Raw genomic sequence first — 26,719 nt, forward strand, 5'->3', positions numbered from 1 at the left:
AACCGACAGCGGCCCGGTGCCCCGTCTCCACCCCCGCGCCCCATCCATGAGCTGGGAACCACAGAGGATCAGCAGAGAGGGGGGTGGACATCCGATCCCTCAAGGGCTACAGCATGTCAAAAGCAGCAAAAGATGTTTGCATAGAGAGAGAGGAGAAATAAGGAAAAATCTTGGTGGAAAATTCCTCGGGATCCCAAAATATTGCATGGCTGCACCCCTGGGTGTGGGATAATAATAATAATAATGGTATTTGTTAAGCGCTTACTATGTGCAAAGCACTGTTCTAAGCGCCGGGGAGGTTACAAGGTGATCAGGTTGTCCCATGGGGGGGGGGGGCTCACAGTTTTAACCCCATTTTACAGATGAGGCGACTGAGGCACAGAGAAGTTAAGTGACTTGCCCAAAGTCAAACAGCTGAGGGATGTTGCACTGCTGCACCGGTTTATGTGCTTCGAAGAATGAAGGCAACCAAACATACCCCACCAATACTTAGGAACAAGACAAGCGAGCGCGCACACACACATGCACACACACACCCCCATGGCCTTGAAATAGATGATTATGCTAAATGTCACCAATTTAAATATTTGAATGCAGAAAAGGTTGAAGATCACTGAAAGACCAAGTGACATTTCTGATAATCGTCCTTTTATTTACTAGGTTCTGTGAAGATACAAATGAGGAATCAAAAGATATCTTAAATTAGTGCCTAAAAAACCAGCTCCTCTTCTATCCATTAGATTGCAAGCAGTCAGAAGGCAGGGGCTACTTTTACGGTCTGCAGACACTTGCCTCCACTTTCCTTTGCCAGGGCACAGGGTTGGGGGGTGGGGAGCCCTCCAACCCATGCTCCCAGTGCCCCGGAGCCTGGACTGAGTCCTCCTCCTCCCCTCCCCAACGGGCTCAGGGAATTGGGGGGCTGCCACCATGCTCCGGGGCAGGGGGCTGGATGAGACGGGCGCTGTGGAACCCACCTTTATCAGAATGGCAATTAAAACAGTCTGGGAGACTCCGACCGTCCAACTCTCTTGGACGGAGAAACTGGCTCGGCCCAGAAAGGCCCAGCGTCTTCAAGCGGCCGGGTTTTCCAGGGACAGAGTGGCTCGTGTCCGGTGACCCTCTCCCCTTCTCCTCTCATCCCAAGAGCAGTGAGTGGCTCTCCGAACCTGCCCCGGGAATCTGTGGCGCCCAGGGAACGCTAAGCCCCTCCAAACTACATTCATTCATTCATTCAATCATATTTATTGAGCGCTTACTGTGTGCAGAGCACTGGACTAAGCACTTGGGAAGTACAAGTTGGCAACATAGAGAGACGGTCCCTACCCAACAGTGGGCTCACAGTCTAGAAGGGGGAGACAGAGAACAAAACATATTAACAAAATAAAATAAATAGAATTCATTCATTCAATCGTATTTATTGAGCGCTTACTATGTGCAGAGCACTGGACTAAGAGCTTGGGAAGTACAAGTTGGCAACATAGAGAGACAGTCCCTACCCAACAGTGGGCTCACAGTCTAGAAGGGGGAGACAGAAAACAAAACAAAACATTAACAAAATAAAATAAATAGAATTCATTCATTCATTCAATCGCATTTATTGAGCGCTTACTGTGTGCAGAGCACTGGACTAAGCACTTGGAAAGTACAAGTTGGCAACATATAGAGACGGTCCCTACCCAACAGTGGGCTCACAGTCTAGAAGGGGGAGACAGAGAACAAAACAAAACATATTAACAAAATAAAATAAATAGAATAAATATGTATAAATACATAGAGTAATGAATACGTACAAACATATATACATATATACAGGTGCTGTGGGAGGGGAAGGAGGTAAGGCGGGGGGATGGGGAGAGGAAGGAGGGGGCTCAGTCTGGGAAGGCCTCCTGGAGGAGGTGAGCTCTCAGTAGGGCTTTGGAGGGAGGAAGAGAGCTAGCTTGGCAGATGTGCGGAGGGAGGGCATTCCAGGCCCAGGGGAGGACGTGGGCCGGGGGTCGACGGCGGGACAGGTGAGAACGAGGCACAGTGAGGAGATTAGCAGCAGAGGAGCGGAGGGTGCGGGCTGGGCTGGAGAAGGAGAGAAGGGACGGGAGGTAGGAGGGGGTGAGGGGATGGACAGCCTTGAAGCCCAGGGTGAGGAGTTTTTGCCTGATGCGTAGGTTAATTGGTAGCCACTGGAGATTTTTGAGGAGGGGAGTAGCACGCCCAGAGCGTTTCTGCACAAAGACGATCCGGGTAGCAGCATGAAGTATGGATTGAAGTGGGGAGAGACAGAAGGATGGGAGATCGGAGAGGAGGCTGATGCAGTAGTCCAGTCGGGATAAGAGATTGAACGAGCAGGGTAGTGGTTTGGATGGAGAGGAAAGGGCGGATCTTGTCGATGTTGCGGAGGTGAGACCGGCAGGATTTGGTGACGGTCCTCCCCCCACACCCATGCAGGGCCTTAGAAACTAAGGTGGCTTTGGAGTGTCCTTCCTCCTCAGGTGCATGGTCAGCCACAGCAGGAAGGCTCAAGGGGTCACCTCGTCTGATGTTCATTCATTCAATCATATCTGTTGAGCGCTTACTGTGTGCAGAGCACTGTACTACACGCTTGGGAAGTACAAGTCGGCAACAACTTGCAAACCACAGACAGGTGGGCAGGTGGGCAGACAGACAGACAGAGCAACCAGCCGATCGGCCACGATGCTGTTCGCAGAAGGTTGCACCTTGCCAGGACCGGGCCAACTCTGCACGTGGAGACACTTGCTGACAGAACATTTTCCAGCCTAGTTCAGGTGCTTCCCTCATTTGGCGTCTCCTGGAGAAGCCAGGGAAAGGCCCGGGCCAATTGACTAGAGCTCCGGGAACCACAAGCAATGAATCAATTAATCAATCATATTTATTAAGCACTTACTGTGTGCAGAGCACTGTATGAAGCAGTTGGAGGAGCTTAATATAGTTCTTTACAGTTCAATATAAGACATTCCCTGCCAACAACGAGCTCACAGTCTGGAGCAGGGGGACAGACATTAATCCAAATAAATACATTATGGATATGTACAAAAGTGTTGTGGCGCTAAGGGAGGGGTGAATAAAGGGAACAAATCCAAGTGCCAGGGTGATGGAAGGGAGTGGGAGAAGACGAAATGGGAGCTTAGTTGGGGAAGGTCTCTTGGAGATGTGCCTTGGATAAAGCTTTGAAGGTGATTGTGTGATATGGGTTCTAATTCCAGCTCTGCCATTTATCTGTTGTGCGACCTTGGGCAAGTCACTTCACTTCTCTGGGCCTCAGTTCCCTCATCTCCCCCCTCCCTCCCTTTGCCAATGTCTTCAACTGGCAGTTTATGCCCATTTCCTCCACTTCCTCGAGAAGCAGAGGGCTCACCTACAACTCAGTTTTCGCCGCCTCCGCTCCCCCAGCCTGCAGGACCGCCCCCCCCGCCCCCCGACTCTCCCAGCCCCAATATGGAGTCCCTTGCAGCCCCCCACAACTGGCAGAACCAGAGGGCTCTGAGAGCCACAACCAGCCTGCCCACCCGCCGCTTTGGCTGCCGCCGCCGCTGCTGCCGGCCCCCCGGACGAGGCGGGGGCCGATGGGCGCGGGCAGGGAATGCTGACGGCAGAGATTCTGTGGCGACTCCCTCGCCGCGGGTCTGTCCCCGAGGTCAAAGCGAATCACGGCCGAGCCTCGGGAGGAAATTGCCGACACCGAAAGCAGAAGTCGACCGCTCTCCTCCTCGGTGCCGGAAAAGTGAGCAACAGTCACGTCCCCAGTTGTTCCAGTAAGGAAGCTGTCGGAATCCGACCAGGACTCGGAACCTCTGCCCCTACTGCTCCCCAGCCCCCCTTAGTCCCCGGGGCTGGGAATTCCACAGCCAAGGGCCCAGTGCCCCCAACCTCACTGTGACAGCCACCCGGCGTCCGAATTCTGACCCCTACCCCAACCGGCTGGGCCCAACAACCAGCCAGAGGGCTCCCGGGGACTCCCTGGTTCTCAGGGTTCCCGAGGTCGGCTCACCCCTGCCCGGCCCTGGCCCGGTGGCTTTTAATGCCTTAGAGCAAGACGACAGATCGGAAGAAGAGCGTTGCAGTTACACCAAGGAAGCTCCGCACCAGGGGAGGGGGTGGCCAGTGAAGACGCCCAACAGAAACGGATTCGCGGACCCACAGACGTCAACCGAGCTGTGTCTGCTCTCCAACTCTCTGTCTGGGCAGCGGCCTTCAAGATGATGGCAGTGGGTGGGAGAGCTCATCTGACGGCCACTTGCCGGCCAGGGATGCAGCTAAGGGGGCCAGCAAAGAAAGCAAAGAAGGCCGGAAGGAGGGGAAGCTGGAGGGCTGCGGTGTTGAACGTGGGCCTAGAAGAATTGGTTCAGGGCCCGGCTGGAGGACTCATGAGTCTTGCCACTCTGGCACCCAGTGACCCTGCAGCCATCCTGGACTCAAGGGAGGCCTTGCCTTTTCCAAGAACCCCAAGGTCACAGGATCCTCCCCACTCCAGGGGGGAGTGGGGAGGTGGAGGCAGGACCATCAGGGCCAGAGGACCAGCCAAGGTCCGTAAGGAATAACTGCTGTGCCGAGCATCCAGCCATCCAAAGGGCACGTGGAAAATGGAGAACAGAGAGTGAGCAGACACCATCAGACAGGATCCCAGATCAGACAGATCCGACGCCAAACCATCCCAGTGGGGTAATGGCTTCGACCGGCAGCCAAACGCAAGCCAACTCTGGGGACAGCTTTCCCGGACAGGGAGAGCAGTTGGTGGGTGGGCCGGTCCCTCCCACACTGCTGACCAACGGCCCTTCTCTAAGTGGTGAGCCCACGTCGGAGCGGCTGGGCTACCCAGGCCGCAACTGGGCCTCCCTCGGCCACCGTGGATTCGAGCCCGGGCTCCGGCTGCTGACCGAGCCACTGATGAGGCTGACTCAGCACAGTTCAAAGGTGGGGAGGTTGTGAGATCGGGTGCTGGACCGGAGGCTGTCCGAGGGCAGGGATCCATCTCTACTAAGTCTGGCGGCCTCTCCCTCTTGCTTAACGCGGTGGTCGGTCCCCAGCCTCCCAGCTGGTTGGTTGGTGGGGGCAGCCCCCACCCACAAGTCTGCCCCTCAGAGGGCCTTGGGGGACCCAGGTGTCAAGCTGAGCAGATGCAAGCGAGGCACGGGCAGCTCTGGGCGCAGCAGCTGAGAGGAGGCTGACAGGCCGACCAACTGACTGGTAGATGGCAGTGGCACCTCCCCAAGCACCTGCCACGCGATGAGGGCTGGAGGGGTGTGTGGGGGTGGGAGGGGAGACAATTGGGTTCTCTTGCTGTTATCCCAAGAGAAGCAGATTCAGGCACCAGAGAACTCCTCAGAGTCTCCACTACCATCCCCAGAAACATTTCCATCCTTCGACCCTGGGGCTGTGATCCACCCGCCACGGGCGGCTAACTGGACCAGGCCCGGTGGCTGGGCGGCACCGAAAGCCAGGGGAGCCGAGCGAGGCCTTGTCTATGGGAGTGAATGCGCCTCTGACCCCCAGGGAAGGCCTTCCATGCAGCCCAGCTTCCCCACCCCAACCAAGGGAAGCAGGACGGCTGGAAAGGCACAGAGTGGGCTGAGCCCTCGGCCTTCCAGGCGGGCACCAGCTATCCCGGCCACCCTGGAGCAGACGGAACCGGCTTTCCAAACCCCACCATAGCTCTCACAGCCGAGCCGCTTCCCGCTCTGCTCTCCAAGAGGAACAACGGCTCTGATGCTGGCTCGTGGGGCTGGGAGAGAGACCCCGGCCGGCTGCAGCCTCCCCCGGTGCCTGGCGGGACCATGGTGGACTGTGAAGAGGAGAGCGGGGCACTCCACTGGGGGCTGGGCCATGTTGGCTGGGAGAAAGACCCTTCATTCATTCAATCGTATTTATTGAGCACTTACTATTTGCAGAGCACTGTGCTAAGTGCTTGGAAAGTACAATTCAGCAATAGAGAGACAATTCCTGCCCACAATGGGCTCACAGTCCAGAAGGGTGGAGAGAGACATCAAAACAAGTAAACAGGCAGCAATATAAATAGAATCATAGATATGTACACATCAAAACAAGTAAACCGGCATTAATATAAAAAAATAGAATTATAAATACGTACATATATACACAAGCGTGGAGGGGTGGGGGATAGAGGATCGAGTCGGGGTGATGGGGAGGGATGGGGGATTGGAGGAAAAGGGGGGCTTAGTCTGGGAAGGTTTCTTGGAGGAGGTGAGCCTTCAGTAGGGCTTCGAAAGGGGGAAGTGGGATCTTTTGACGGATTTGAGGCGGGAGGGTGTTCCAGGCCAGAGGTAGGACTTGGGCCAGGGGTCGACAGAAGGACAGGCGAGAACGAGGCACGGTGAGAAGGTTAGCACCAGAGGAGCGGAGCGTGAGGGCTGGGCTGGAGAAGGAGAGAGGGAAGTGAGGTAGGAGGGGGCAAGGGGATGGAGAGCTTTGAAGCCAACGGTGAGGAGTTTTTGCTTGATACGGAGATTGAGAGGCAACCGCTGGAGATTTTTGAGGAGGGGGGAGACACGCCCAGAGCGTTTCTGTAAAAAGATAATCCGGACAGCCGAGTGAAGTAGAGACGGAAGTGGGGAGAAACAGGAGGTTGGGAGGTCAGAAAGTAATCCAGTCGGGATAGGATGAGTGATTGTACTAACGTGGTCGCCCCCACAGCCAACCCACTTCCCGCTCTGCCCTCCAGGAGGAAAAACAGGTCTGCTGCTGGCTCATAGGGCTGGGACAGAGACCCTGCCCAGCTGCAGCTTCCCCAGGTGCCGGGAGGTGCCTGGATATGCCAGTCATCTGGGCCGCAAGAGCGGCAGCCAATTGTTCCCACTGTGACCGTGGGGTGAACCGAGCCCGGCTCTCGCCAAGCGGACCGCAGCCCCGAGGGAGCCGGGCACAGATGGACACGCCTGCTCATCCCACTGCTCTTCCTCCAAACCCTTACCTCCACCCCACCCAAATGGGGTGAAGACTGGAGTGTTTACCACGGGCTTCGCTTGGATCTACCCCAGTGCCCAGCACACAGTAAGCGCTGAACAAATTCCGCTACGTAATCGTCACAGTCATCCTTTCTGTTGGCTACAAGAGCTCCGGCCATCTCCACTCTGGATGCCGTGGGGTGTTCGGTCATCACTGCTCCTGCCGCCGCCCAGCCACGGAGCGAAAGGTCCGTCTTCATATGGCGGCCCCTCTGACCCGGCGGTCTGGCTCCTTGCCCGTCCGCCCCTCCACTCGCTCTGCCAGATCCGCTCTCTGGGCCCCACGAGGCCCGGGCTTCTGGGCCTCCCCTTGGGAGGGCAACCCCACCTCCCCATCCTCCACACACTCACCAGTTGCAGCTCATCCTCTGGGAGCCTGGACCTGCTTAGGAGTCGTCTTATGCCGTGTTCCATTCGTCCCCCTGAGCGTGTGCCTGCCTCCGCCCGCTGGGTTCGACAGTCACTTTCTGTACACCAGTGGCCAAGGGGTTAACGTGCCCTCCCTGATCCTCCTTTGCCCTGAGTGAACTTTCCCCTCAGTTTCCCAGTCCAGCATTGCATGTCTGGCTTGCTGTCCGTCCGTCTGACTGATCAGGCGGCCCGAGGCCCGAGCCAGGCTACAGTGGAGCAAGTGACCGCTGCCGTCCCACAGGCCAGTGTTGCTCTTCTCCCCGGGGAACCAAGCACCTGTGTGTCTGTGCTCGCTTACTGTATCTATCTCAACACTTAGCACGAGATAATAATAAGAATAATAATGACAAGAACAACCACAGTGGAATTTGTTAAGGGCTTACTATGTGCCAGATAATAATGATGGCGTTTGTTAAGCATTGCAATGTGCCAAGCAATTTTCTAAGCACTGGGGTAGATATAAGATAATCAGGTTAGACACAGTCCCTGCCCCATTTGGGGCTCACGGTCTCAATCTTCATTTTACGGATGAGGTAACTGAGGCCCAAGTGAAGTGACTTGCACAAGGTCACACGGCAGACAAGTGGCGAAGCAGGGATTAGAACCCGGGTCCTTCTGACTCCCGAGCCTGTGCTCTACCCACTAGAGCAAGCTGCTTTCCACAACATTGTACAGAGCACTAGGGTAGATACAAATAACAAGGTCAGCCGGTCACAGTCTCTCACAGAGCTCCCAGACAAAACAGAAGGGAGAACAGGTTGTTAATCCCCATTTTACAGATGAGGAAACTGGGGCCCAGAGAAGTTTAATGGCTTTCCCGAGATCACACAGCAGGCAAGCGGCAAAGCTGGGATGAGAGCCCAGGTTCTCCAACTCTGGGGGCTGGGCTCTTTCTACACGCTGCTTCCCGTGGCAATAATAATAGCAATAATAGCAACGACAGCATTTCTATTTAATGCCCTGTCCCCCTCCTCGAGGACCTAGGAGAGGGGGTTGGGGAGAGGCCTCAACAGGGAGCAGGGAGGTGGAGCAGGGCTGGGCAGATGGAGGACTGGCCCAGCCTCTCAGTCAATCAATCATATTTATTGAGCGCTTACTGTGCACAGGGCACGGTACTAAGCGTCTGGAACAGCACAAAATAACAGTAAAGACACATTCCCTGCCTACAATGAACTTACAGTCTAGAGTGGGAGGACAGACATTAAGAAAAGTAAATAAATGGCAGATAATGTACATAAGTGCTGCGGGGCTGGGAGGGGAGATGCAGAAAGGGAGCAAGTCGGTGATGCAGAAGGGAGTGGGGAAAAGAGGAAAGGAGGGCTTAGTCAGGGAAGGCCTCTTGGAAGAGATGTGCCTGCTAATTCTGTCTTGTGCTCTCCCAAGCTATAGTTCCACATGTTTTGTTTTGTTCTCCATCTCCCCCTTCTAGACTGTGAGCCCGTTGTTGGGTAGGGACCGTCTCTATATGTTGCCAACTTGTACTTCTCAAGTGCTTAGTACAGTGCTCTGCACACAGTAAGCGCTCAATAAATATGAATGAATGAATGAATGGGGGAGAAAGTAATTTTCTGTCAGAGATGAGGAGGGAGGGCGTTCCAGGCCAGAGGCAGGACCTGGGTGAGGGGTCGGCAGCGAGATAGACAAGCTTGAGGTACAGTGAGAAGGTTAGCATTAGAGGACTGACGTGGGAGGGGTGGGTCATAGTAGGAGAGTAGCAAGGTGAGGTAATAATAATAATAATAATGATGGCATTTGTTAAACGCTTACTATGTACAAAGCACTGTTCTAAGCGCTGGAGGGGATACAATGTGATCAAGTTGTCCCACGTGGTGCTCACAGTCTTAATCCCCATTTTTACAGATGAGGTAACTGAGGCTCAAAGAAGTTAAGTGACTTGCCCAAGGTCACACAGCAGACTTGTGGTGGAGCCACGATTCGAACCCATGACCTCTGACTCCAAAAGCCCGGGCTCTTTCCACTGAGCCACGCTGCTTCTCTAAGGTAGGAGGTTCTCTAAGGTTCTCTAAGGTAGGAGGTGGTAAGGTGACTGAGTGCTTTAAAGCCAATGGTGGGGAGTTTCTGTTTGGCACAGAGGTGGATGGGAACCACTGGAGTTTCTTGAGGATTGGGGGAATATGGCTGGAATATCTTTTGTAGAAAAACGATTCAGGCAGCAGAGTGAAGTCCGGACTAGAGTCGGGGAGAGACAGAAGGCCTGGAAGTCAGCAAGGAGGCAGACATAGTAATCAAGGCAGGAAAGGCCAAGTGATCGGATTAACGTGGGAGCAGTTGGGATGAAGAGCAAAGTGTGGATTTTGGCGAGGTTGTGAAGGTTGCAGTTGGGGCTGGGGCCAGAGCAGCACTCCCAGCTACCCACATGGTATACACCATCCCAGCCGCCTGACCTTCCCTGCTACTAATAACAACACCGACGACAAGAAGAAGAAGGACAAAAGTCTTTGTTAAGCACTTGTCACATACCAAGCGCTGTTCGAAGCGCTGGGGTAGCTATGTTAATCAGGTTGGACACAATCCCTGTCCCAGATGGGGCTCATAGTTTGAGGAGGAGAGAGGAGGATTTAATGCCCATTTCACAGATACGGTAACTGAGGCATAGACAAGTGAAGTGACTTGCCAAGGTCACACAGCAGGCCTGTGGCAGAGCCAGCACCTGAACCCGGGGACTCCTAGGCCCGAGCTCTTTCAACTAGACGGCCCTGCTCCGTCACTCGGGGCGCATCCCAGCCCCACCCCAAACCGTGAGCCTCCAAACTGGGCTGCAGAGCGGAGTCCCAGGCGGATTAGCTGCCCACTCAAACCCCGGCCAACGAGAGCGCGATGAATCAATCAATCGTATTTATTGAGCGCTTACTGTGTGCAGAGCACTGTACTAAGAGCTTGGGAAGTACAAGTTGGCAACATATAGAGACGGTCCCTACCCAACAGTGGGCTCACAGTCTATAAAGGGGGAGACAGAGAACAAAACCAAACATACTAACAAAATAAAATAAATAGAATAGATATGTACAAGTAAAATGAAGATGAGCAAAATAAGATGAAGAGCCTGGCTGGCTGCAAAGTCACCAACCCAGAGCGCCAGCCAGCCATGGAACTGTCCCGAGACCCGCGACATTGAGACCTCCTGCGGCTTGGGGGAAGGCTCGCGGAAAATGCCAACCCAGTAGGTAGGGACAGATTCATTCATTCAATCCTATTTATTGAGCACTTACTGTGTGCAGAGCACTGTACTAAGCGCTTGGGAAGTACAATGATGATGACGGCATTTGTTAAACGCTTATTATGTGCAAAGCACTGTTCTAAGAGCTGGGGAGGTTACAAGGTAATCAGGTTGTCCCACAGGGGGCTCACAGTCTTAATCCCCATTTTCCAGATGAGGGAACTGAGGCACAGAGAAGTTGAGTGACTTGCCCAAAGTCACACAGCTGACAACTGGCAGAGCCGGGATTTGAACCCATGACCTCGGACTCCCAAGCCCGTGCTCTTTCCTCTGAGCCACGCTGCTTCTCAAGTCCAAGTGGGCAACATCTAGAGACGGTCCCTACCCAACAGTGGGCTCACAGTCTAGAAGGGGGAGACAGACAACAAAACAAAACATGTTAACAAAATAAAATAAATATGTACAAGTAAAATAGAGTAATAAATATGTACAAACATATATACATATATCAGTGGGCTCACAGTCTAGAAGGGGGAGCCAGACAACAAAACAAAACATGTTAACAAAATAAAATAAATAAATATGTACAAGTAAAATAAATAGAGTAATAAACATGTACAAACATATATCAGCTGTGTGACTGGGCAAGTCACTTCACTTCCCTGCGCCTCAGTTACCTCATCTGTAAAATGGAGATGAAGACTGTGAGCCCCCCCACCGTGGGACAGCCTGATCACCTTGTAACCTCCCCAGCGCTTAGAACAGTGCTTTGCACATAGTAAGCACTTAATAAATGCCATTAAAATTTAAAAAAGCACCCCTCCGTTTGTAGTTGGGGCAAGCGACTGCATCATGGACGGATAGATGGATGACCCTCTGAAAACGGCAAGGGGCTGACCAGCTAGAGGGCTTGCAGCCATTCGGGGGGACACCGCGCCAAGATCTATCTATAGAGTGGGCACACCACATCAGCACCCACCACCGCTGTGTGTACACAAAACACACATTCACCACGCTGGAGGGTGGGGTGCGGCGGAGGCGGCGGTTACTTTCGGCACTGACCTCTAGGCCCACGTCCTGCCTCTGACCTGGAACGCCCTCCCTCCTCAAATCTGACAGTTACTCTCTCCCCCTTCAAAGCTTTGTTCATTCATTCATTCATTCAATCAATTGTATTTATTGAGCGCTTACTGTGTGCAGAGCACTGTACTAAGCGCTTGGGAAGTCTGAAGGCACATCTCTCCCAAGAAACCTTCCCTGACTAAGCCCTCCTTTCCTCTTCTCCCACTCCCTTCTGCATCACCGAATTGTTCCTTTTCCTCATCCCCCCCCCGCCCATCCCAGTCCCCAAGCACTACCTGCAGTTTATTTATTTTAGACTGTGAGCCCACTGTTGGGTAGGGACTGTCTCTATGTGTTGCCAATTTGTATTTCCCAAGCGCTTAGTACAGTGCTCTGCACATAGTAAGCACTCAATAAATACGATTGATGATTTATATTAATGTCTGTCTCCCCCTCTAGACTGTAAGCCCGTTGCGGGCAGGGACCATGTCTGTTCTAGCGTACTCTCCCAAGCGCTTAGTTCAGTGCTCTGCACACGGTAAGTGCTCAACAAATACGACCGACAGGATCAAAACCAGGCCCAGGGTCGGAGGGTCTTCAGAGCGGATCGTGGAGTCTGATCCGGAGATCAGCCACCAAGAACGAAGTGTGGGTGCGCAGGGCGGGACGAGGGCAGCAGCGGAGGTGTCTGCTGAGCCAGGCCGTGCCCCGGCGGTGGCCGCTTCACCCAAGCTGAACCCGCCCCGGTTGTCCGTTCTGCCCCCCGCCACCTTCTGACCCCAGACAGAAGCCTTTGGCCCCGAGGGGAATCATCATCGTCATCATCAATCGTATTTATTGAGCGCTTACTATGTGTTGCTCAGCGAGCCAGTTCACCAGGAGGACAGGAATTCCGCAGCATGGTGTAGTGGAAAGAGCAAGGTCCTGGGAGGCCTTAGGTCATGGGTTCTAATCCCGGCTCCACCACCTGTCTGCTGCGTGACCCCGGGCAAGTCACTTCGCTTGTCTGGGCCTCGGTTATCTCAGGTGTAAAATGGGGATTGAGACTGTGAGCCCCACCGGGGACAGTCCGATTTGCTTGGATCCACCCCAGCAGTTAGTAGAGTGCCTAGCACATAGTAAGCGCTTAACAAATACTATTATTGTTGTTGTTGCTGTTGTTATTATTGTTGTAGGAATCGGACCGGGGCATCCATCCAGCCTCATGGGTCTCCACAGTCCATCCCTGGAGGGGGAACCGTTGGACTTAGACCAGCAGATCCCGAATGACTGATAAAGTCTAAAACTATTATCCAACCTTGGCTTCACGGACATTTCCTCCCCTGGCTCTCCTCCTATCTCTGGCCGCTCATTCTCAGTCTCTTTTGTGGGGTTCTCCCCTGCCTTCTACTCTCTACTGCGCGAATCCCTCATGGTTCAGTTCTGGATCCCCTTCTATTCTCCAGTTGCACCCACTCCCTTAAAGGACTCATCTGCTCCCATGGCTTCAACTATCACCTTTATATGAACAATTCCTCAATCTCCTTCTCGGCAGTCTCATATTTCCTCCTGCCTTCGGGACATCGCTAGCCAATTGTCCCACTGATACCTCAAACTAAACATGACCAAAACAGAACTCTTCATCTCAATCATACCGTATCCTCCCTCTGACTTTCCCATCACTGTAGACAGCATCACCACCCTCCATCTCACAAGCCTGCAGAGAAGAAGCGTGGCCTAGTCGATAGAGCGAGGGCCTGGGAGCCTGAAGGACCTTGGTTCTAATCCCAACTCCACCACTTGTCTGTTTTGTGATCTTGGGTAAATCACTTCTCTGTGCCTCAGTTACCGCATCTGTAAAATGGGGATTAAGATGGCAAGCACCCTGTGGGACATGGACTGTGTCAGACCTGATTAGTTTGTATCTATCCCAGCACTTAGTACAGGGCCTGGCACATAGTAGGCACTTAAAAAAAATATTAAAAATAAAATTGGCGTTATCCACTCATTTCTCATCGTACCCACATATTCAATCTGTCGGTTTTACCTTCACAACATCACTAAAGTCCACCGTTTCCCTTCTCCATCCAAACTGCTACCATGTTAATAATAATAAATAATAATAATGATGGCATTTATTAAGCGCTTACTGTGTGCAAAGCACTGTTCTAAGTGCTAGGGAGGTTACAAAGTGATCAGATTGCCCCGCAGGGGGCTCACAGTCTTAAACCCCATTTTACAGATGAGGTAACTGAGGCCCAGAGAAGTGAAGCGACTTGCCCAAAGTCACACAGCTGACAACTGGCGGAGCCGGAATTTGAACCCGTCACCTCTGACTCCAAAGCCCACGCTCTTTCCACTGAGCCACGCCACTTAATCCAACCACTTAGCCCATCCCACCTTGACTACCTCATCAGCCTCCTCACTGACCCCGCTGCCGCCTCTCTCTCCCCACTCCGGTCCATATTTCACTCTGATGCCTGGATCACCTTTCTAAAATTCAGTCCGTTTTCCTACTCCGCAAGAAACTCCGGTGGTCGCCCGTCCACCACCTCACATAGAAACTTCTTACCTCTGGCTTTAGAGCACTCAAACACCTTGCCCGCTTCTACCGTACCTCACTCATTTCTTACTACACACTCGGCCAGTACAGCCGGCTCCTGAAATGTCAACCTACTCACTGTACCTCGGATCTCGTCCGTCTGGCCGCCGACCCCTTGCCCACATCCTGCCTCTGGCCTGCCAGTCCCTCCCCCTTCACCTCCCACAGACCACCACTCTCCCCGCCTTCAAAACCCTCCGAAAAATCACATCTCCTCCGAGGGGCCTTCCCTGACTAAATCTTCATTTCCTCTACTCCTTCTCCCTTCTGTGTTGCCCTTACACTTGGATTTGTACCCCTTAACTCCCCCTCCCAGGCTCACGGCACTTTTGAACATATCATCATCATCATCAATCGTATTTATTGAGTGCTTACTGTGTGCAGAGCACTGTACTAAGCGCTTGGGAAGTACAAGTTGGCAACATATAGAGACGGTCCCTACCCAACAGTGGGCTCACAGTCTAAAAGGGGGAGACAGAGAACAAAACCAAACATACTAACAAAATAAAATAAATAGAATAGATATGTACAAGTAAAATAAATAGAGTAATAAACATGTACAAACGTATATATATATATATATATATATATATATATATATATATATATACACAGGTGCTGTGGGGAAGGGAAGGAGGTAAGATGGGATGGAGAGGGGGACGAGGGGGAGAGGAAGGAAGGGGCTCAGTCTGGGAACATATCTGTCATTTATATTAATGACCCTCTCCCCCTTTAGACTGTCAGCTCATTGTGGGCTGGGAATGCATCTACCATTCATTCGTATTTCAATCAATTGTATTTATTGAGCTCTTACTGTGTGCAGACCACAGTACTAAGGGCTTGGAAAGTATAATACAGCAATGAAAAGGGCTCACAGTCTGGATGGGGGTGGAGGAACCAACTCTTTTGAGACTGTATTCTTGCAAGTGCTTAGTACAGCGCTCTGCACACTCAACACATTCGACTGAGAGGAGGAAAAGGAGAGGGTTGGGAAAGGCCATTTTCCCCAAGCGGATTCCTGAGCACCGGTTTCCTATAGCTCGCCACCGTGTTTAAGGAACCCCACCACTGAACAATGAAAACTGGCTTCCGCACCCAGGTCGGCGGTTAAACGAAGGGGGGTCCCGGGTGGAGCGGAGCTGGGAGACCCCTGCTTTCTCAGCACACGGACTGGCCAGACTTGCGGAGCTCATCCCTCTCCCCCCAACCCGCCCCCCAAAGCCCTGGCTCCCCATCGCCGACGCCTGGATGGGTTAGGGGCAGGAAAGTGGTGCAGGAAGTGCCAGGGGAGAGTTCGCGACATGGACGTGTTGAACGGGAGCTAGGATGGTCGTGTTTGCCGGGACAGGGCAACCTAGTTCCAGAAGGGGCCTCGGGACATACCTCGGAAAACTCTGTTAAAATGGAAATATTCTTGCCTGTCAACTCTACTACGTGGGCCAAGTTCCAGGAATCAAACGAGATACAGGGTACAGGCCGCGTGGGGCGAGTGTCCAAACTGTGCCACACGAGACCTTCAGGAGGGTTCAAACAAACCCCAGACCCAAGGGGCTTTCCTGGGAGCTGACTGAGGGTTAGGCTCCGTATGAAGCACTTGGCAGGACTCCAAAGTCGGGAGACAGGTCCCCTGCCCTCAAGGGGCCTCCCACGTAACGGAGGAGACAGACACGGTCTTGACAGGTTTCGTAGGCACAGCAGGAAGAACAAGGTGAAGCGGGAAGCAGTAAAGGCCCACACCAGGACACCCATGCTGAACAAGGAACCAAATGCCCAAAGACCTGCACCGACAAGGCACGTTTGCACAGGCGCGGGTTGCGGAGCGGCGAAAAGCTCCATGCCCACGGATGCAGAGGTTGCAGAGGCATCTTTCCTCCCATTCAAAGGGGACGCCACCGACGGTGACTTCCGGCCTCGGCCACCCGTTCGGTCAACGCCCTGGCCGATTCCCCTGCTAACGCAGCCACCCTCAGAATCGAACGGCATTCCCGGGAGACATCCGGGGACGGAGGGGAGACTGACAAGCCCAGGTCGACTAGCAGGCCGGCGGGGTCAGAGTTGGGTTTGGGGGGTGGGGGGGCAGGGGGAGGTGTTCTTTCTTTCTGGAGAAGTGGATGGCAGCCAGGAAGGCCGGTGAGTGGGCCCGGGGGCGCTCCGGGAAGCCCGGATGCCGCCACTGGCCCTGACCCGAGAATCGGTCCGACCTCCTGAGAAAACACATTTGTAATTTCAGCTCGACGTCGATCGGGGTCCGCTGGAGACGTGTTCGCGCCGCCACGCCACCCCCGCCCCCGCCCTCCCCACGGGCCGGGCCGGCCACCACCCCACCCCACCTCCGCTCTCGCCTCCTTGGGTCCACAGGGCGGGCCCACCTCTGCTGGGTGACCAGGACCAGCGGACCCGTTGCCGCCAGGCTCCATGGATCTTTTGGGGGCAGAGCACTGGCTGCCCCCAGGGTCTCTCGGGCCCTACCCTCTTGGCATAAACAAGTCACTCAAACACAAGCCATCGCTCGCCTGCTCAGGAAGAGGGTGTCTCAGGAGCGGTCTCTGCTTCCTCTCTCTCCCCTCTGACAAGTCAGGGGTACCCAACACAGCCTCAGCCCCGACGACGGAACGGCACCGCCAGGTTCGAGCACCCTGCTCTCTTCCCTCCTCCCCACCCCGGCCCCCCCAAGGCCTGGGGCTTGGTGGGGGGTGATGACGGCGGAGGGGTCTGCGGGAGGGGGAGGGCCCAAGAAAGGAGGCTGAGGAATTCAGAGACAGTAAAGGCGCAGGCCCATCCCAAGTCAGCAGCAAGCTCTTTCCCACCTGGTTGAAAGGGCATTTTTTCACTGCAGTGTGAAGAATTCTATTTTAGCTTTAATTCATTCATTCGTATTTATTGAGCACTTACTGTGTGCTGAGCACTGTACAACAAACACTCCCTGCTCACAGCAAGCTTACAGTCTAGAGGTTGGGGGAGACAGACAATACAAATAAATAAATTAGAGATATGTACATAAGCGCTGTGGGGCTGGGAGGGGGGGAAGACAAAGGGAGCAAGTCTGGGCAACAGCAGTAGGGAGTGGGAGAAGAGGAAAGGGGGGCTTAGTCAGGGAAGGCCTCTTGGAGGAGCTGGGCCTTCGCTAAGGGGGGGCGGAGAATCTGTTGGATTTGAGGAGGGAAGGCACTCCAGGCCAGGGGCAGGTCACGGGCGAGGGACCGGCGGCAAGACAGATGAGATTGAGGCAGGACCCCGAGAAGCCTGTCTCAGTAGCCAGTGGGCCACTGAAAGCAGAGCTGGTGCAACCCTCCACGTACTGGAGGAAGCTGGGCTCCGGAGCCAGCAAACAAGACCGAGGCCTTTGAAAGACAAGATGCTGAAACCCAGAAGAGAAGTCGCCAGAAAAGCTCAACTCCTCGGTATGACCCGGGGACCCGAGTAGGGCCAGAATCCTGGGCTCATCTGGGCCCTCTCCTCTTGTCCTGAAATCTCCTCCGTAAACGAATTCTGGATGACAAAAACTCCATTTGGAAAAGGACCAAAAAAAAAAAAAAAGTGGCATTCACATGGTCCTAGGAACTCAGTGAAATTTAACAAAGAACCCCTGCATGAAGGTCGCCTTTAAAAAAAAAAAAGAGTTCCATGAAGTTGGCCCTTCGATAGAGGCTGAATGTACTTTAAGCTGGTAATAAAAACACAAGTATGTGCAGGAAAGAGCTGTACTTTTAAAATGACAAGCGGAATAAAGAGGAGATGTGACGCAACGCGGGTTGCAGGCCTGGCTCGCTCGGCCTCCGGATCCAGCCCTGGGAAGAGCTCCTCCGGCTCTGCCTGGGGCCGTTCAGGTCTGGCCCTCCAGCTCATTAATAATAATAATAATAATGGCATTTATTAAGCACTTACTATGTGCAAAGCACTGTTCTAAGCGCTGGAGAGCTTACAAGGTGATCAGGTTGTCCCACGTGGGGCTCACAGCCTTAATCCCCAATTTACAGATGAGGGAACTAAGGCCCAGAGAAGTTAAGTGACTTGCCCAGAGTCACACAGCTGACAACTGGCAGAGCCGGGATTTAAACCCACGACCTCTAACTCCAAAGCCCACGCTCTTTCCACTGAGCCACGCTGCTTCCCCAGACCCCCGACGCAGACCAGACCGAGGGTTGCGTGAGGCCGGTGAACCTGCGCCCAAGGACAAGCTCAGGGGATACGGAGCCTTTCTGGACCAGTTCTCAAAGCGGAGCCACTTTCAGGTCCCCTGATTTGCCACGTTGGAGAGACACGCCCGAGTGGTGACAGGCACCGCAGCGGTGCCCATTACCGCCCTGGGACCCCTATAAAAATCTGGCCGGCCTTTCATCTCCACTGACCTATAACCCATCTCAATCTCTCTCCTCTCTCTCGCCCTTCCGTTCGGGGGCTAGGTAGCTCCGGAGGCTTCCATCCTCACCTCTGTACCCAGAGGTCGGCCCACGCGCCAACTCGTTTCCCACCCCGTAAACGAGGGTTTGCCACAAGATGCAACATCCTGAGATAAAGCCCCTCCCCATCTCTACCCCCAAATCGTCAAAAGGCACCTTTGCCAAATGCGACGCTGGAAAGAACCTAGTGAAGGCGGTGGGTTGCAGATGGCCGCCGGACCTCTTCTGCGCAGCACAGGCCGAGGCCCGGCTCCCGGCCACTCACCACGGACCGGCGGCGGACGGGGTTCGCCTCGCCCCCGCTGGTCCTATCTCACAAGGTGGGCTCCCAGACAGGCCCCCGGGTAGCCCTCCACCACGGCAACTGGACCAGTTTGGGGAGTCCCAGAAACCGGCAGAATCAGAGAGAAGTGCGCGCGCGTACACTCTCTCTGGCACGTACATCTACTTATCCCAGCCTTCCTTCCCCAATGTGGACAGTGTCTGTTAAGGGCCCGTCTGGCCATTCCAGCGGCCTGCCCTTCCAGCCAGCCTAAGGGCATAACTTCTTTCTCTGCGTTGAGCTTGCCAGCATCAGTCAGTCGACAGCCCCTCCTCTTCGGGGCGAGACAAAAAGCGACTATTTTCTTTCAGTACGCCTCACTGAGGCCTCTTCCAGGGCTGAAAGCAGGCAAAGCCCATGCTGTGTGTCTGTCTCCCGGAGAAGATTGCATCTTTTATTTATCGCCCCTTGGCTTTATTTTCACAGCGAATTCCTGGCTCAGACGCAATCAGCCAAGAAACCCTCCTCCCTCCGCGCGCTCCGGCCATTCCTCATTGCCCGCAAGCAGAGCCAAGCACGGGGGAGAGAAGAAACCCGCCCACCGCCCCGCCGGGGCACACGGGCCTCGCGCCCGCCGCCACCACCACCGGGAAACCGGAGACGAGGACAACGGGGCCCTCGATCCTTTCCAGACTGGCGGAAGACAGGCAGGGCAGTCTAAGAATTGCTAACGAGAGCCCCAAGAGCCGGGAGAGCCAGGGAGCCCAGCCCTGCGGGGCAGATTGGTGGGCGAGGGGGCCTGCGGAAGATCGAGAGCCAGGATGCCCAGAGAAGAAATGACCGGGCGAAAAATCACCTCCGCGGGCTGCGTTATAATTCACATGAACCGCAGACTGACGGGGATGAAAACAAATCTGAGTTCTCTTAGGAGGCGGAGAGGGAGGCCCACCGGTAGACAGGAGAGTGGGAGGAATTGACTGTATGTGGGGGTGTTTGCGCCTGCGTGCGAGACACAGTGAGGGAGGGGGAGAGAGACACAGAGAAGGAGGGAGGGGGGGGGGGGCGATGATTAATTTCCACTGGAATTCTGGATGTGCAAGATCCAAACCGTACCAGGCCCACTTGCACCATGAGGTCTCAAATCTCCAACTTAACCTAGAAAAGGAGGAGGGGGCCCGGTTCAGGCTTGTCTATTTCGAGAGGACGGAGGCAGGTGAGTAGGATTGTCTTGTTTTGGGCCTTTTAGAGCACGGCCAAAGAGACAGCTGAGGGGATGGGGATGGGGAGAGTCCCTAGCCCCCTCTCCCGCTCGCCTTTGTCAGATGTCTTCTATCTCCCGGGTCCGACAAAGGAACGGGCTCTTTTGTTTCAGAGTGGGGCAGAAGACGGAAATGGATGCAGAGACACATCAAAATGAGAGCGTGTCGGTCCTCCTCCCCCCCGGTCACCTCCCGGGGCCGGCAGAGTCTGTGCCTCTATAGGGGGCTTCGGGGGGGGGGGGGGGGGGGGCTGGTGGCCAGCGTCCTGACCGAGGAGGAGGAGGGGGAGAAGCAGGGGACGGGTGTGTTTGTGTGTGTGTGTGTGTGCGCGTGTGTGTTGGGGGAGAGACCGGTGGCGCAGGAGGATCCTCATTCATTCATTCATTCATTTATTCAATCGCACTTATTGAGCGCTTCCTGTGTGCATTCATTCAATCGTATTTATTGAGCGCTTACTGTGCGCGGAGCACTGGACTAAGCGCTTGGGAAGTCCAAGTTGGCAACATCTAGAGACGGCCCCTACCCAACAGTGGGCTCACAGTCTAGACCGGGGGGGGGGGCGGGGGGGCCGACGACAAAACCAAACATATAAACCAAATAAAATAAATAGAATAAATATGTACAAGCAAAATAAAGAGTAATAAACCCGCACAAAGAGATATACGTCTATACAGGTGCGGTGGGGAGGGGAAGGAGGTAAGGCGGGGGCTCGGTCGGGGCGGCCCGCTCCCCTGGGAGGCTGCCGGGTCCGCAGCGGCGCAGGGAGGAGGAAGAGGAGGAGGAAGAGGAGGAGGAAGAGGAGGAAGAAGAAGAGGAGGAGGAGGAGGGCGTCCCGCACAGAACACAAGGGGCTCAGCGTTCAACAGCCCCCCGGCCGGCCGCCCCTCCCGCCACGGGGGCCACTTCATTCATTAATTCATTCCATCGTATTTATTGAGCGCTTACAGGGTGCAGAGCACTGGACTAAGCGCTTGAGAAGTACAAGTTGGCAACATATAGAGACGGTCCCTACCCATTCATTCATTCACTCATTCATTCAATCGTATTCACTGAGCGCTTCCTGGGTGCAGAGCACTGGACTAAGCGCTTGGTTAGTCCAAGTCGGCAACATCTAGAGACGGCCCCTACCCCTTCATTCATTCAATCGTATTTACTGAGCGCTTCCTGGGTGCAGAGCACTGGACTAAGCGCTTGGGAAGTCCGAGTCGGCAACAGATAGAGACGGTCCTTACCCCTTCATTCATTCATTCATATTTACTGAGCGCTCCCTGGGTGCGGAGCACTGGACTAAGCGCTTGCGAAGTCCGTGTTGGCCGCATCTAGAGACGTTCCCTACCCATTCATTCATTCAATTGTATTTATTGAGCGCTTATTGGGTGCAGAGCACTGGACTAGGCGCTTGGGAAGTCCAAGCTGGCAACATCTAGAGACGGTCCCTACCCATTCACTCATTCAATCGTATTTATTGAGCGCTTACTTTTCATTCATTCAATCGTGCTGTGTGCAGAGCACTGGACTAGGCGCTTGGGAAGTCCGAGTCGGCAACATCTAGAGACGGTCCCTACCCATTCACCCATTCAATCGTATTTATTGAGCGCTTACTTTTCATTCATTCAATCGTGCTGTGTGCAGAGCACTGGCCTAGGCGCTTGGGAAGTCCAAGTCGGCAACATCTAGAGACGGTCCCTACCCATTCATTCATTCAGTCGTATTTATTGAGCGCTTACTTTTCATTCATTCAATCGTGCTGTGTGCAGACCACTGGACTAGGCGCTTGGGAAGTCCAAGTCGGCAACATCTAGAGACGGTCCCTACCCATTCATTCATTCACTCATTCAATCGTATTTCCTGAGCGCTTCCTGGGTGCAGAGCACTGGACTAAGCGCTTGGGAGGTCCAAGTCGGCAACACCTAGAGACGGTCCCTACCCCTTCATTCATTCAAGGGACGGCCCCTGCCCCTTCATTCATTCATTCAACCGTATTTACTGAGCGCTTCCTGGGTGCGGAGCACTGGACTTCAAGACCGTGAGCCCACCGTTGGGTAGGGCCTGTCCCTAGATGTTGCCGACTTGGACTTCCCAAGCGCTTAGTCCGGTGCTCTGCACCCAGTAAGCGCTCAATAAAGACGATTGATTGATTGATTGATTGATTGACTAGGCGCTTGGGAAGCCCACGACAGGGAGGGCCCCTGCCCAGCAGCGGGCTCACGGTCTAGAAGGGGGAGCCGGGAGGCAAAAAAAAACATAGAAAATAAGCAGAATAAAGGCGCACGAATAGAATAAATCATCAGAGCAATAGATACAAGCAAACATCCCTACAGGTGCTGCGGGGAGGAGGAGGAGGAGCCAACGGTCCGGTCACGGCCCCCCCCCCCCCCCAACCGGGCCCCGCGCGCTGCATTGTCTGCGGCAGCCCCCCCCCCCGGCGGGGGCGCGCACACGGGCACGCGCACAGACGGGCACGCGCCTCCCCCCCCCCCACGCCTTTGTCCGTCCGTCCGTCCGTCCGGTGCTTCCTGCCGCCCCTTCTGCTGATTCACTCCCCCCCCCCCCCGGTCTCCCCGTTGGGTCCGGGCGCTTACCGACTTGCAGGACGTTGTCGACGCAGCCGCCGTCCAGCAGCGCGATGCCCCGGCGGAACGGCAGCCGCGGCTCGTCGCCCGCGTCCCCGGGCCCCAACGACACGGCGGGGGCGGCGGCGGCGGGGACCGCGGAAGACGGCGGCGACGACGACGACGAGGAGGTGGTGGTCGCCGAGGAGACGGCCCCCCCGCCGCCGCCGCCGCTCTCCTCGCCTCCGTTGCCGTTGCCGCCCGGCCCTCCGCCGGGGCCGCCGCCGCCGGTGTTGAAGGACGAATACATGCAGATCTGTCGCTCGCTGCGGGGGAAGGACCAGTAGACGATGCGGCGCTGCACGGGCTCCGGGATGCGCTCGAACCGCTCCTCCACCCGCTGGAACGGCCACTTCTCCGCCACCTTCCGCGCCGCGATGTCCAGCAGCGACTCCGGGCTCTGCGTCTGGCCGGCCGGCGCCGGCGCCGGCGGCGGCGGCGGCAGCCCCGGTCCCGGCGCCGACGCCGCGGGCACCGCCGCCGCCCCCGCTCCTCCTCCTCCTCCGGGCCGGACCCCCGGACGGCAGGCCGAGCCGCCCCCGCCGCCCCCGGGCCGGCAGCACAGCCGCTTCGCCGGAGGAGGCTGCTCTGGCTGCTGCCGCCCTCTCTCCGCCATCGCCGCGCCGCTTCTGAGCCCGGAGCGGAAGTGCCCCGGCTCTATAAACCGCGCGACGTGCGCAAGCGCGCCGTGACGTCACGCCGCCATATAGGGCCGGCCGCTCCTTATAAGGGCGGGGAGGGGGCGTGGCCAGGGGGGGCGGAGCGGTCCACGTCGAGGGCCGGGCGGGGGGGGGCGGGGCGGATGTAAATGAGCCAAACGTAAATAGAGGCGGCCACGAGCGGGATCCTGCCTGGATCTCCGTCCCTCCCATCCTCCGTCCGTCCCGGGGCGGAGCCGATTGCGGACGCGGCAGGCCGGGCCCCCCCCCCGCCCCCCTTCCGGGGGATGGTCCGGCCCGGGATCCCTCCGCAACAAAGAAGGGGCGTCCGGAGCTCCCGACACCGACAGCGGGGGACGCCGGGCCCCCCCCCTCCCGCACCCAGCCAGGCGCGCGCCTGCGCGTCCGTGCGTGCGCGTGCCAGGGGGAGCGCGCGCGGGGGGGTGCGCGTGCCGGGGGGAGCGCGCGCGGGGGGGTGCGCGTGCCGGGGGGAGCGCGCGCGGGGGGGGTGCGCGAGCTGCCCGCCAGGGGGCGTGCCTGTGCGGGCCTGTCACTCCCCAGCGCGCGTGCGCATTCACTCATTCAATCGTATTTATTGAGCGCTTACTGTGTGCAGAGCATTCATTCATTCATTCAATCGCGTTTATTGAGCGCTCACTGTGTAGAGCATTCAGTCGTATTTATTGAGCGCTTTCTGTGTGCAGAGCATTCATTCATTCAATCGTATTTATTGAGCGCTTTCTGTGTGCAGAGCATTCATTCATTCAATCGTATTGAGCACTTACTGTGTAGAGCATTCATTCAATCGTATTTATTGAGCGCTTACTGTGTGGAAAGCATTCATTCATTCAATCGTATTTATTGAGCGCTTACTGTGTGCAGAGTGTTCATTCATTCAATCGTATTGAGCGCTTACTGTGTAGAGCATTCAATCGTATTTATTGAGCACTTACTGTGTGCAGAGCATTCATTCATTCAATCGTATTTATTGAGCACTTACTGTGTGCAGAGCATTCATTCATTCAATCGTATTTATTGAGCGCTTTCTATGTGCAGAGCATGCATTCATTCATTCATTCATTCATTCAGTCGTATTTATTGAGTGCTTACTGTGTGCAGACCATTCATTCATTCATTCAATCGTATTTATTGAGCGCTTTCTATGTGCAGAGCATTCATTCATTCAATCGTATTGAGTGCTTATTGTGTGCAGAGCATTCATTCATTCAATCGCATTTATTGAGCACTTACTGTGTATTACTCTATTACTCTATTTATAATAATAATAATAATAATGGCATTTATTAAGCACTTACTATGTGCAAAGCACTGTTCTAAGCGCCGGGGAGTTTACAAGGTGATCAGGTTGTCCCACGTGGGGCTCACAGTCTTAATCCCCATTTTCCAGATGAGGAAACTGAGGCCCAGAGAAGTGAAGTGACTTGCCCAAAGTCACCCAGCTGACAGTTGGCAGAGCCGGGATTTGAACCCATGACCTCTGACTCCAAAGCCCGCACTCTTTCCACTGAGCCACGCTGCTGTATTTATTACTCTATCTATTTATTTCTATTTATTCTCCTCCTACTGGGCAGCCTCCTCCTCTTCCTCCTCCTCCCTCCCCCGGGGCAGCCTCCTCCCCAGAGTAGCCCCCCCTTCCTCCCTCTCGCAAGGCAGCCTCCTCCTACAGGGCAACCTCCTCCTCCTCCTCCTCCTCCTCCTCCTCCTCCTCCTCCTCCCTCCCTCCCCCAGGGCAGCCTCCTCCCCAGGGTAGCCTCCTCCTCCTCCTCCCTCTCGCAGGGCATCTTCCTTCCCCAGGGCAGCCTCCTCCTCCTCCTCCTCCTCCTCCCTCCCCCAGGGCAGCCTCCTTCCCAGGGTAGCCGCCTCCTCCTCCTCCTCCTCCTCCCTCCCTCCCCCGGGGCAGCCTCCTCCCCAGGGTAGCCTCCTCCTCCTCCTCCCTCTCGCAGGGTATCTTCCTTCCCCAGGGCAGCCTCCTCCTCCTCCTCCTCCTCCTCCTCCTTCCTCCCCCAGGGCAGCCTCCTCCCCAGGGTAGCCTCCTCCTCCTCCTCCTCCTCCTCCCCCTCCTCCTCCTCCTCCTCCTCCTCCTCCCTCCCCCAGGGCAGCCTCCTCCTACAGGGCAGCCTCCTCCTCCTCCTCCTCCTCCTCCTCCTCTTCCTCCTCCTCCTCCTCCTCCTCCTCCTCCCTCTTGCAGGGCATCTTCCTTCCCCAGGGCAGCCTCCTCCTACAGGGCAGCCTCCTCCTCCCCCTCCTCCCCCTCCTCCCCCTCCTCCTCCTCCTCTTCCTCCTCCTCCTTCTTCTTCTTCTTCTTTCTTCTTTCTTCTTTCTTCTTCTTCTTCTTCCTTCTTCCTTCTTCCTTCTTCCTTCTTTCTTCTTTCTTCTTCTTCTTTCTTCTTCCTTCTTCCTTCTTCCTTCTTTCTTCTTTCTTCCTTCTTCTTTCTTCTTCTTTCTTCTTCTTCCCCGCCCCCCCCCCCCCCAGGGCTGGGCATCCTGGCTTGAGCCAGAGGAGAGGGGCCGGCCAGGCCGGGACCTGGCTGGGGGTCCCAGGCCGAGCGGAAGCAGCGGGGCTCACCCGGGGTGCCAGGACGGTGCCCACCCCCCAGCCCTGGACCCCCCAGCCCTGGACCCCCCAGCCCCAGCCCTGCCCGGAGCCCACCAAGCTGCCCTGGGCCCCGGGGCCCGCCCACTCCCCCAAGGGGGCCAGGCCCGGAAGATGATCTGGGTCCCCTGGGATGAACTGGTGATTGATGGTGGGGCAAACCGGTGCCCACTTATGGCTTTGGGGTGCCCCTTGGATGCCCCTGGCCCCCCTACACACGCACACACACACCCTCCCCCCCAACAGTGAGAAGCAGCGTGGCTCAGTGGAAAGAGCCCGGGCTTTGGAGTCAGAGGTCATGGGTTCGATTCCCGGCTCCGCCACTAGTCAGCTGTGTGACTTTGGGCAAGTCACTTAATAATAATAATGATAATGATGGCATTTATTAAGCACTTACTATGTGCAAAGCACTGTTCTAAGCGCCGGGGAGGTTACAAGGTGATCAGGTTGTCCCATGGGGGGCTCACAGTCTTAATCCCCATTTTACAGATGCGGGAACTGAGGCCCAGAGAAGTTAAGTGACTTGCCCAAAGTCACACAGCTGACAATTGGCGGAGCCGGGGTTTGAACCCACGACCTCTGACTCCAAAGCCCATGCTCCTTCCAGTGAGCCATGCTGCTTCCCCTTCTCTGGGCCTCAGTTACCTCATCTGGAAAATGGGGATTAAGACTGTGAGCCCCACGTGGGACAACCTCATCACCTTGTATCC

At 55.4% G+C, this 26,719-nt stretch overlaps 1 protein-coding gene across 1 annotated transcript in view; it reads right to left on the reverse strand.

Moving 5' to 3' along the window:
- ZSWIM6 (zinc finger SWIM-type containing 6) overlaps positions 1–23,352 on the reverse strand; it is a 67,110-nt gene extending 43,758 nt beyond the window's left edge. Inside the window, exon 1 of the mRNA XM_038765712.1 lies at positions 22,707–23,352. Coding sequence (XP_038621640.1) covers positions 22,707–23,352 — 646 coding nt within the window. The remainder of the gene's footprint in view (positions 1–22,706) is intronic.
- Positions 23,353–26,719: the final 3,367 nt, after the last annotated feature.

This window comes from Tachyglossus aculeatus, chromosome 23 (genome assembly GCF_015852505.1).
Source record: "Tachyglossus aculeatus isolate mTacAcu1 chromosome 23, mTacAcu1.pri, whole genome shotgun sequence".
NCBI classification, from domain to species: domain Eukaryota; kingdom Metazoa; phylum Chordata; class Mammalia; order Monotremata; family Tachyglossidae; genus Tachyglossus; species Tachyglossus aculeatus.